The sequence below is a fragment of the Spinacia oleracea genome, chromosome 2 (genome assembly GCF_020520425.1).
Source record: "Spinacia oleracea cultivar Varoflay chromosome 2, BTI_SOV_V1, whole genome shotgun sequence".
Taxonomy (NCBI): domain Eukaryota; kingdom Viridiplantae; phylum Streptophyta; class Magnoliopsida; order Caryophyllales; family Amaranthaceae; genus Spinacia; species Spinacia oleracea.
The window spans coordinates 109746168-109759200 of NC_079488.1; the positions used below are offsets into that span (position 1 = coordinate 109746168).

At 32.4% G+C, this 13033-nt stretch overlaps 1 protein-coding gene across 1 annotated transcript; it reads left to right on the forward strand.

The window, feature by feature from the left end:
• Positions 1-9305: 9305 nt before the first annotated feature.
• Positions 9306-12118, forward strand: LOC110782041 (petal death protein). The gene is made up of 6 exons (XM_021986103.2): positions 9306-9606; positions 10627-10700; positions 10801-10883; positions 11040-11064; positions 11163-11329; positions 11444-12118. Exons 1-6 carry the CDS (start codon positions 9401-9403, stop codon positions 11804-11806), a joined length of 918 nt encoding a protein of 305 aa, XP_021841795.1. The 5' UTR covers positions 9306-9400; the 3' UTR covers positions 11807-12118.
• Positions 12119-13033: the final 915 nt, after the last annotated feature.

Here is a 13033-nt window from a genome sequence, read left to right on the forward strand (position 1 = left end):
TGCTACTTAACCAAGGTCTCGGGATCGAGCTTTGAGTATGGACCGGACAAAAACCTCAGCTAGAAAGATTATTGTCCATCGAGGTAACCATGCAAATTTCCGCGGAAGCTTAGTCCACTTATCGAAGGCGGTCGTTGTAGAACAATTTTTTTTTTTTTGCATATATGCCCAGATGTGCAGTAATTCACTGTACATCATATCAGGTGTTTCATACTTGGCATTAACTTCATTAAAAGTCGCACTAAGGCAGTGGCGGGGCCAAGTAGGTGCATGGGGTATCCACCGACCCCCCAAAAAAAATTGAAAAAAAAAACTTATAGCTGAGAGATAAGAGACCTGTTATTACAAAGATCTGTTCTCTTAGGTTATACTAAAAAACACCCGCTCCGCACGTAAGACACCGGGTATACTAGAGATAATCCTAAGAGACCATTCTTTAGAAACATTAGGTCTCTTAGAGTTTTGAATAACTGTAGGGGATAATTTATTTAGAAACAACTGGTCTTTTAGAGTTTTGAATTTAATCACCCCACCCAAAAATTGTAGAGAATAATTGTAATAATTTTGTACGATTGCACTATGAATATTGATTAATTTTAGGACGATACATTTTTTCTTAGTAATATACTGTGTGTTGTGGAAGATCACCAGACACAACACTCTAAAAAAATCTGGTAACGTCGTCATTGTCGACACCCAAAAAAACAATTCCTGGCTCCGCCACTGCACTAAGGTGACCCTAATGAAACATATATGTATCTACTAGTTACAATACATTTTTTTATAAGAAAAAAGACCTACTAAAGCGGGACTTCTCGCAGATAAACCAACTCATGCGTAAGTATTTACGACACGGTGGACAAGTGTCCTATGTCGGAAAATAAGGAGTGTAACCTACGCGTCACGGCATCAGAAAAACACCAATTAAGGACATCAATTAAAGTGTTTAAGGCTATTGTCCATTTGCATGTCCAACCTACATAACTTTCACCTTCCCTTTAGACATCAAGAAAAGGCCAACATATGCTAATAGAATTATGAACACCTATGGATGATCGATCATTCACCATAAATACAATTAATTTAACACTACCAACTTTCTACAACATTTGAAAACTTCAACATTTTCTTACTTAAAATAAGTCGGGCCTTTTTATATGTCAATCATTAGATTTTCAAATTGCCAATAAACTTTGTATTTATCTTTTGCAAATTGCCTCACTTTATATATGCTGCTAATTCTATCTTAAGCTTAATGTTAATATTTAATGGTAATCCTTCAATGTAAGCAATATTCTATCTTTACACGCTCACACTCACACTCACACTCACGCGCTTTCTAGATGTTTTAGTGGTGTGAATGTCAATATATTTGTCAAAAGAAAGTTAAGCAAGCCACCACGATGTCACGTGATGACATTTTTCCTTAATCTAATACCTTGTCTACTCGCGTCACACTCACGTCGCTACGTCGGAGTAACGAGTATTATTATTATTATTAATTTATTATATATTATTGTCATTATTATTCGTTCATTCAAATATTTAATTCAGTTCATTCCAAAATAATACCGGATCGGTATATATAGACTATGCTCTGTTATCTCTATTTGTTCAGATTTTCTAGTGGTGTGAAATTGTGAATGTCAACTTAATTATGTACCATTATTGGACAGTCATGGTGCAACGGACTCATGATTCATGCTGGCTAGCATCTAGAAAGGTCATTACTTTAAGAATACTCCCTTCTATGCATCCAGAATTTATAAAGTCATCACTCATGTACATGATTTTTTTTTTTTTAGTACACAAAAATATTTAGCAACCATAAAAGAGTTGATATCAATTTAGAGTATGTACAATCTCCTTTAAAATGGTACATATAATTCTTCGCATGGTTGGTTTCCTCCCTGAAATGACGAGAGTGAATTATGTAAACAGGGACGGGTCTATGTTGCGCAAAGGGTAGACAAATATCTAGCCTAGTTTTCAAAAAAAACTTTAAAAAATTCGAAATATCAATTTAACAAATACTATTAGTAATTATTAGTGCAAAAATGTTAACTAATGACAAGGGTTCAATTCCTCTCAGTAGCATTTTTGTTAAAATTTTCTTTACTTGTTTTTTGCATAATTCAAATCTAAACAATAGTTTTTCTTTTTAATAAATAAGTTGGATTTTTCATTTAAATTCCAATAGTGTACTTTGCGCGTTTTCTTTAGTAATTTTTGTTTTGTTTTAAATAACATATTTTTTTTAATTTTTTAAAATTGTCATACTTATTAATATACTGCATACCCGGTTTTTAAATGTTGAATGCGCCACTGCATGTACATCATGCACGTAATCACGTATATAGTAAAGTATGATGTATATATAGAATAAACCGGTGGCAGATCTTGGACTGTTTTACGAGGGGGTCAATAGAAGAATAAAATAAACATAATACATAGTACGCAATTTATCCAATCATACACACATTTAGGGGATCTTATGTATCACTCTACTCAAAACTTTACCAAAATTGTTGTCATCCACCATACCCTCTTAGTTTAGTTCAGCTATGGTCGCCTAAATTCATAAAATGTTTGATTATTTGTACTTTCGTATTTGATTGTTTATTCGATATTGTAAAAGTTATAATGCTTTACAGTCCAAAAGAAATTAAATGCTCAGATAAACTTCAACCCGTACGGCACAATTACAACTAGATCGACCCCATAATGTTCAATTTTAATTCTTCATGTGTGAAGGTATTCACGATTTAAGGTCCTACCCTACAATCATAGTTGTTGTTTTTTTTTTTTTTTTTGATATAGGCCTACAATTATAGTTGTTGGATTTGTAGTTATCAAGATCTGAAAGATTGGTAACACAATTTATTTTCAATTAATTATAATAATATTGTATATAGTATAATAATTCGACAATTTTTATTTAAATAAATAAATTAATTAAAGGTTGTCACATATCATGGGTAGCACTGTATAAGTACAGTATATACTTTTAGGATACTTTAAATTATTAGTAGTCACTAATCACAATAATAATAGAGTAATTAGAGGAAATAATCATCTACACCCAGCACACAATATACTATTATAGTGCATTTTGCAATAATTGATGACCTAGCTACGTACCTAAGCCATTTCATGATTACTACCTTAATTAGGGCCTAAATTATTGTTTATAAGATTCCTCTTTTGCAATAATTGGGTCATGCTTGATAGGAATTTTGATGTATCCTCTTGTGCAATTTGTTGGTTCAATAATCACGTACATGATTCTAACTATATTGTATTATTGTGAGTTATCTAGTGCAATCCCCATGAAATGAAGAAATATGACTACGATTAATAAAAAAAATTATATGAGTACAAATTTATACTGCTTGGGAATGTCACTCTTTTTTTTTTTTTTTTTGATGGAAGCTTGGAAATGTCACTTTGAAGATAGAATGGAAGCAGTGGCGGATTTAGGGGTACAAGGGGTACCATCCCCCCCCCCCCCCCCCCCTACCTAGATCCGCGGAAAAAAAATAAAGTAACAGATTTTTTGTATATAGTTGAAATTTCCGATTATGTATCATTTGTGAGTTTCTTTTTCACTCGTTTAATTTCAATTGCATAGATATACTCCGTATCATTTTTGTGAATTTTACTTTTGTACCTAGCTAAAATTAGTTGCATGGGTTATATATAATTTTTTAAAAAATGAAATTTGTAAACATAATGCTAGATGTCATATACATAGTGAAGAATAATATTTTCAATTATATTGAAATTTAATATGATTTTAATTTCATTCATGATTTTCATATTCACAGTTCACTACTCCCATTATTTTTCTAATTATTCTATTATTTATCGAACATACTAAAAGACTAGTAAATCGTTGATAATATAAATAAAGTGAACGGTGGGTTTAGATTTTAATTATTTGGACTAAAATATTACAACAAATGTAATTTTGACCCCTTTTATAATACCGAAAGTAGGCCCTTTTTTGGATACTTTTTATAGAGGAATTGGACCCGGTTTTTTTTTTTTTTTTCCCCTATTGGTGGACTATAAGAATTTTTATTCGTACCCTCATTTCTCAAATCCTGGATCTGCCATTGAAGGGAAGTAAGACCTCTCAACTACTTGAAAAGTGGTGGTTGAAGATAGAATTGCATACTAGCTAACATGCATGCATAAAGCTAAATTGAAAAAACAAAGAAAAAAAGAAGACTGGATCACACAATAACGTAGTTTTTAATTGATGTAATGTACCCCATAACTATTTAATAATAGTACGATGTAGATCCTGATTATTGAGCGGGTTGGATTTGGGTCAGTGCATGTCAAATCTAGTTGAGTTTTGAAAGGGTCACTTTGAAGAGGGTTGGTGTTTGGTGGGTCGGGTCAGGGTTAGTGCGGGTCAAGTAGGTGGGTTTACAAAAATGTCACTTTGAAGTGGGTCGGTAGTGGCGGGTTGCAGGTCAATAAACAAGCAAGAAAAAAGGCCAAGTGCGAATACAAGTGAATATGAAACTATACATATATTACTTTTATATATCATAACTATTTTGATTTTTATAATTATCTATTAGTTTGACCTTATATTGACCATAAAGGCCTTGTTGAGATAATATCCAATAAAATCTCCTTTAACTTAACATTAACCCTATGCCCATTGAACTATACACTGTCTAATAATTAACCAGGTCGCCTAGTCTTGTGTCTGTTTATGAACTGAACTGTAATATTGATTGAAACCGGCCTATGCCTGGTCTAATTAGTTGTGGCTGACAATGGATCAGAGGTGAGTTAGGTGGTGCTCCATCCATCACCAACCCCCTCAATCACCCGTCATCCACATCCAATCCATACATACATCATTCACTGATGAACCAGGTGGACCGGGTCTGAATTATAAAGTAGAAAATGTATGTATTGTTACAGTTCCATAATTAAAACTTACTACGTAGTTTTGTAAATAAAGTGATTTATAAATAAAAATTAATTTGGTGCGTCCATTTAATATTTTCTTTTATTATCAATATATTTAACTAGTCGGATGGATCAGTCGGGTGATAGATAAGTTGAATCTAGACAACAACAACCATCCAGCAACAACGATCCAACGACCACTAAAGTCAGTCACCACAACAACACCTTCAAGCCGCAAAAGTAAACAAAAAAGTGAAAAGAAAACAAAATCGCCAAAAAGTTATGCAATTCAAGCTATCTACTAATCTCAAACGATGAGTCAAATGAAAATCATTTTCAAACTACGATAGATAGATAGCCCTACTCGTTGAAGGTTGTGTGAAACAATAATAAAAAATAATATTTGAGATGTAACGACCATAGTTTTACTAAAAGAAAGTTTAATTTAATTCAATTTGTTACTGAAAGAGTATTTGCTAAATTAAGATATAAAGAATGTTCAGTAGTAATTACATTGTACTCCGTACGTAGTAGGTTGGATGTAGGTGGAAAATATAGTGCATATGAACTTAATTAAAAAGTCTGTCAAAATGGAGTGGTAGTGTACTAGTGTTGCTTTCGATTCTTCAATGAATGGCGTGTGTAACATGTTTGCATTGCATTTTGTGTGATAAGAAGTAAGGTCTAAAATTGTGGAAGATAAGATAAGATGTAAGATTTATCACAACTCACAAACCACGTATCACAACTCCAATTCTCTGACTTAATAAGATAAGATGTAGGGACTATCAAATTTCACAAATCACTGATCAATTATTTCATTGCATTTTTGCCTTGGTTAAATACGTAACTTCAACTTTGCCTACCATTTTATGTTAGTTTATTTTTCTAGCCTACCATTTTATGTTAGTTTATTTTTCTAGCCTACCATTTTAATGCTTTACGTTTGTAATAATTTAAAATTTATTTTTTCAAACAAATCACAAAATTCAACAGCCGTCACCTGAAAATAAATTAAATTAACAAGTAATTTTATTTGAAAAATGAAATTATTGACCCACTAACCTATAAACCTAAATGAGATTAATTCGTCGATTCTATTACGTGGAAGAAATCATTTTTGGCACACAGAGTTAAAATATTCCATTTCAGGTTCCTATTTTAGTTTGTCTTATTAGGAATAATAATACATGAATTTACAAATAGAAGATGCAATTATTGTGGTTGTGATGATGAACTTAAATTGATTTTGGAACAATTTGTAGACAATAATTGAGCTGAGGTGGCTTGACAATCTCTCAAAAAAAAAAAAGTGGCTTATTAATTGACAAAATTATTGCAAATATAGTATACCGGCTATTATGGTGATCAAATGAACAAAATATACAAGCAAGATTGATTGGAATTAATTAAGAATGCTCAATTGTTAGGTCAGGTTTTATTCACGTTATTTTCACTAACTTCGAAAAAATTAATTCCAGAGACGTTCTAAAAAGACAAGAGAATATCAGGTGAATAGAAAACACTTTTAGTTCTTATTTGAAATAACTTAGAAAGGATTAATATTTTATATTAAGAAAAACACAAATGTAAATTTTCCTTGAACTTTTTCCATACATTAATTCAAGGCAAATTTGCCAAAAAGGACATTTTATAACTCAAATTTTGCGAGAAATGACCTTATATAATTTTTTTGGTGAGAACACACCTTAAAGTAATTTTTTTTGTGAGAAAGGACCTAAGGGAAGTTTTCGGCATTGACTGAGCTTTTTCGGCCATTGACTTGCACGTGAGCAACACGTGTGGCTTACGTTGGCTAAAGACATTGATTTTCCCGAGTCTTGAATTTTCAAACTTGATTTTATTTCGATTTTTTTTCCAACTTTAGGTTTTAAAGCTTGAATTTTGGAGGGAAATTGGGTGTGATTAGCAAAATAAAGTCACACGTGCTTCTCACGTGCAAGTCAATGGCCGAAAATACTCAGTCAATGCCGAAAATTTACTTTTGGTTGTCTTTCGCAAAAAAAAAAATTACATTAAGGTGTGATTTCACAAAAAAAATTATATAAGATCCTTTCTCGCAAAAAAATTTACATTAAGGTGTGATTTCGCAAAAAAAATTATATAAGGTCATTTCTCGCAAAATTTGGGTTATAAAAGGTCCTTTTTAACAAATTTCTTATAATTCAATATACAATTTGTAATTTTTTCTAGATGTTTTTATTTAACATAATTTCAAACTTTTTTTATTTTACGAAATGTCCATGTTTCATTGTTGTTTAACTTTTATGATGTTATTTTGCAAACAAAAATTACATAGCACGACTCCGTTATATTCGATCTACAATTGTTTGGCCATACACATAGGAATTTTCTTTTACTGCCTCCGCCCGGATTAATATTCTATGAAAACGTATTTTATTCTTTTCACACTTGAACCTTTCTCTAGATCTTCATCTACTCCGTACAGTTTCTTATTGTTTACCCACCGGTATACCTGATCAAGACGATCTGGCGCGTTGGCCCGGCCCGTCCCGACCCGCGCAATTTTTTTCGACTTTGGGCAGAATTTTCCGGCTCGGCCCAAACTTTTAAATTTTTTGGGCGGGTTATGAAAACACAAAACTACACTTTTTAGTTATAAATTTGGCCCGGCCCGAAAAGCCGGGTATTTTAGGCACGAAAATAACGGGGTTGGGCATTACTTTTTGGCCTAAATCTTGGCCTCTCCCGGCCCGACTTAACGGGCTGGTTTTATGCCTAGGCCAGGCCCGGCCCGCCATTTGATCAGGTCTAGTCACGTTATCCAAATTATTTTATTTTTTTAAATCCGAATGACTCCTACGGCGTAATTACAAAAATGGGAGAAGGATGATTCAAATATAGACTTATCATTATATTATATATAAACTCTCAGTATGAACCATTAGGAACAACCTAGTTTCTGAAGTAAGTTATGTACTCATTTTGCTTATTACGGAGTACTCTGTACATGTTTAAAAATTATTCTTAATATTCGAGTAAGTCCAAACTATAAAGTTAAAATCGGGTACGGTACAATGGGAATCATATTTTATTTTTATTTTTTTTGGGGTTGACACAATGATTATATGTAGATAGCACACATGATACACAAATATGATATGAACATTAATCACATATCAATATATCATCATATCCTAAGCTAGAATCAATTATCAGTAAACGAGAGGTAAGTGCTTTTTAAAAGCGTGAAAAAGGACTATTATCATGAACAATTAGCCAATTAGGTAGAACAAAATCATGAAATCAAAGAAAAAAAGTATAATTTGACCCTAAATGACCTATAAAGGTCACTGATTATTGTAGGTTGTGTTTTATTGCGGGAACAAATATGTACCCTACGTATCAGGCTCACAGCCAAGCATTTCATCACGTGGAGGGACCCTTGAGTAATTTCTCTAAATTGACACTTAAATAATCTAGACCACGAAATTTCCTCTATTAATAAAAATAAATAACACATATTTCTCCTTCGTTAGAATTACTTAAAATTAATTACCCTTCAAAGAAACTATGATTACCAACAAGTGCTTGAATCAGGGGATAAAAAGAAGTTATTCTAGGTTAACCAAGATATTAATAAATTGATTTTACATTCAAAAAGAAAAAGGTTAATTAAGTATAAGTCTATTAGGTTTGAGACTTGGAAGTAAAAATTAAATAAGAAAGACATACGTAGTACAAATTAACGGATTATTAGGAGTCTACTAGACTTTTCATAGGAGAAACTCTCACCTCGAGGATTCTCATTGCCTGATCACTCGAGTACCATGGATCGAGGATGTAAGTCGCACCATGTGCCTTGATTGGTCAATGTAAACTGGTTTGCGTTTTATCACATGTATGAAATCTGGACACGCCATACATTACAAACATTGTCATACCTGATTTTTACCATCAGTTATGCGTTGCGTGCGTGGTGGAGTCTAAATAAGGCTTTGTTCTCTTCACTTAGTCTGGTTTGATTTTTCTAAATTTCTGATCTGGTGTGGTCTGGTCTGTTCTGATCTAAATCATTTAATCTAATCTAACATGATCTGATCTCAATATTTTCTAAAATGCTTTTTACTATTTTTTATCTGTTAATCTGGTCTAATTTGTACGGTCCGCTCTACTAAACAATGAAAATACAATAAAGACTTAGAGAGAACAAAGCCGTAGCAACCTTAAATTAACGGATATGCTTGCATGTGTAAAAAAATAATTAAAATAAAAAGACGTACGAAATTTCCAACCTACTTTTTTACCAACACTTACATCTATTATTAGTACCAAGTCTTACTACAACTCTACAACTTACTATAAATAGAAGAAGAAGCAAAGGCATATAAATCATTCAATTAAAGCCACATACAGTCTACTTCTATCTCCCTCCTTCCTTGGCTATCTTATCTTTACTTCCTCACTACATTCCCAGAAAAATATGGGTTCTCTATCTGAGGGTAATGCTGCCATGGGAAAGACAACCGTGCACCGCCTTATCGCGGAGGAAGGATCGGTGTTGATGCCCGGTATCCAAGACGCCTTCTCCGCCGCCATTTGTTACAAAACTGGCTTCAAAGCTTGTTTTGTCTCTGGCTTTGGTGTCTCTGCCGCCCTCCTTGGCTTGCCTGACTTTGGCTTGCTCACGTATAATTCTCTAGCTCTTGTCTTTCTTACTTTGTTTTTCAACATTGTTAATTTCCAAGCTTGATTAGTTTTTAACAAACGCTGCGATAAAAAATGAACGGAGGAAGTATTATATAACACTTATTAAGTTAATTGAGCATAATTAAATTTGTTTTCATTGTAAAATTGTTGGAAAATTATAAAACTAGTCAATTTAGCAACTCAATTGCGCTCATTTTAGTTATGTACGTCCTTTACTATTCACATTAATACACAATTATTTCAGGAAAAATAAGTTCACACTGAGTACAAACTAATTTACATTTGTGATGAAATGAGTCACTCTTAAGAGTATATTCTTGCATATTCTATCATAATTATTGTAGTAACAATTTAAAAGATTTTTGGCTCCTTTATTTGTACTTTTTTGCTTTCATTGAAGTACCAATTTAATTGTAAATAATAAAGTAATACAAATTGTTTAAATAAAACTTTTGCTAAAAGTGATGGGAATTTCTAAAGCTTTATAAAGTTATTTAGTAAAAAATTGATACAATTTGGAGTTGGGAAGTATAATTAGAAAAGTTGATGAATTATGATATGATAGTTAATTTGAATGAATATGCAAAATCTATCATGTACTGTGTGTGTACGTAGTGGGTAGAGTTTAGTATATTTTCATTTGGTCATTTAGAAATTGAGGTTTTTGCCCCCACCAAGAAAGGAAAAATATTTGTCAATGATTATATTTTCCAATTAATAAGTAATTAACCTGTGACGTACTAAAATAATTGGGTAGGATTTAGGAACCACTACTTTGTACTTTTTCAACATAATTGAATTAGTCAATTGTGTTTAGTATGAAGGGTTACTCCAAAACAGGAAAATCTATAACTCTCTTTATTATTTAAAAAAAAACACCCAAAATAACACATGTCACTTTATAATGAACAGGAGTATACTATTTTCACGGCTTTTAGTAGCTTATATTCGTGTTACGCTCTTGTAGCAATATGTAATAAGAATGGTTTTGTGATATAGAACTGCAGAAGTTGTAGAGGTTGTTCGTAGAATTACTGCTGGATCTCCAAATTTATGTGTGGTTGTTGATGGAGGTAAAACAATTAACTAACTTGCTTACTTTTATATACCACAATTAAATTAAAAGAAGATTTTTTACTCATAATATGAAGTTATTTTTGTTGTTGATGACAGACACCGGCGGTGGTGGCCCTCTGAATGTCCAAAGGTTCATCAAGGACTTGATTAATGCAGGTGCCAAGGGTGTTTTTCTTGAGGTAAAAAAAACTTACATTATTGTGTCATTGTCACATTTTTTAGTATATGACAATAATAATAGAATATGACTTGACCAATAATATTTATTCTTCAAATATTAAAAATGGAAGTAGTTCAATTTTAGAAATTAATCACATTATTTTTCTTTTCCACAGGATCAAGTGTGGCCTAAGAAGTGTGGTAAGTACTCTCAACAATTGAACATTTTCATTTTCTTTTTGTTACCATTTTATAACATAAAGATTAATTGATCACTTTGTGTTAATCTTATATGTTAGGTCATATGCGTGGTAAGGCTGTTGTGCCTGTAGAAGAGCATGCACTTAAAATCGCAGCAGCAAGAGAAGCCATTGGTGATTCTGATTTTTTCTTGGTCGCAAGGACTGATGCAAGAGCACCCCACGGTCTTCAAGAAGCTATTCGAAGGGCTAACATTTACAGAGAGGTACAATAAGTGTGATATTTTTTTTTAAAAAAAAAAGCTTCTTCTTAATTTTGAATAGAAACAAAGATCTTGTCCTAAAATTTAGTTTGACTAATGCATTTCTTTATCTTGCAGGCGGGAGCTGATGCCACCTTTGTTGAGGCACCGGCCAACAGGGAGGAGTTGGATGAGGTTGTGAAAGGTGTGAAAGGTTTGAGGATCGCTAACATGATCGAAGGTGGAAAGACCCCACTGCACACACCAGGAGAGTTTAAGGAAATGGGATTCCACTTAATTGCTCATTCACTCTCAACACTTTATGCTACAACCAAAGCTTTGGTTGATATCATGAAGGTTCTTAAGGACAAGGGTACAACCAGGGACGATATGGACAAGATTGTTACTTTCTCTGAATTCAACGACATGATTAGTTTGGAATCTTGGTATGAGACGGAATCAAAGTTCAAGAATTTTACCCCAAAATCTTTGGAATCCTAAGCAAAGATGTTGTTTCTTTGGGATGAGCATGAATCAAAGTTCAAAATTTTCACCCAAAAAGTATTATCTCAACGCAAGTGATTTAGTTTGCCAAATAGTGGCATTAGATCGAATTTGTGAGATTGAATTCATATCATTGTTTGCTTATGAAATACGAAGTATTAAATATTTGTCCCCCCCAAAAAAAAGTTAATATATGTTTGTAATAAAAGGCAATTGAGCTATGTTGTAAGTTAAATGTACTTGTTCAAATTACATGCAACCTTAAAGTTATTTTCTTTGAATATCAGATGAAACAAGTTATTGCTACTAGATCTCTTTGTGAATTTATATTGAGCCGAAAGTAAATATATCAATCAAATAATGGAAAAATCTTGATCTAGTAAAAAATTGCAATAATTTATTATGAGATCGAGGTGATTTCGATTTTGAAGAATTATTTATAGGTAAATTTCATTATCTCACAATAAATTAGTCTGCGGGCTTGAAAAATGTTTACCAATCTTAACATAGACACCTAAAGCTAGGAAGAAAGTGAAAGCCCAAGTATTATGATGCCCAATCGGCCCAGCCCAATTTAGCCCATCTAAGAATTAGACCTTCCGAAAGTGAATGCAAATGTTTAACACAAAACATTTACTCTCCTTTTTTCACATCAAAAAAAAAAGAAAAAAAAACATCTACTCTCCTTTTGGATCCAAATTCTAACATAGTAAACATGTGCCATTTTTCCTTTTTTCTCCTTTTATTTCCACCAAACTTATTTTAATACTCCATAACAATTTTCAAAGGACAATGAAAATTTGGGTGAAAATGGAGGAAGAGGGAAGGGATAAAAGTAGAAAAGAAAAGTCGAATATCCAAAAAAATGGTTACCGGTTGTAATTCAGTAAAAATAGTTGCTTATTACGGAGTACTTTTTATAATAAGTTATTTTTTTTGCAAAAAAAATATATATATTTTTACATGTTTAATTTGATGAGCTATCTTGTTTGCAGTTTGCACATGTTTATTTTTTCTTGAAAAGAACCTAGTACCTAACTATAAGTTTTTTTTTGTCGAGTAACACAATAACATTACGCCACTACTTTGTACGGAGTACATGATATAATCCGTTTAAAAGTCTTTTTGTAAGGTCCATATCTTCATTTTTCTCCATTTAATATGTACGTTTAAACAAATACGGAGGTATTACAAAAAGGGCATTAAAGGGTTCATGATTATGTG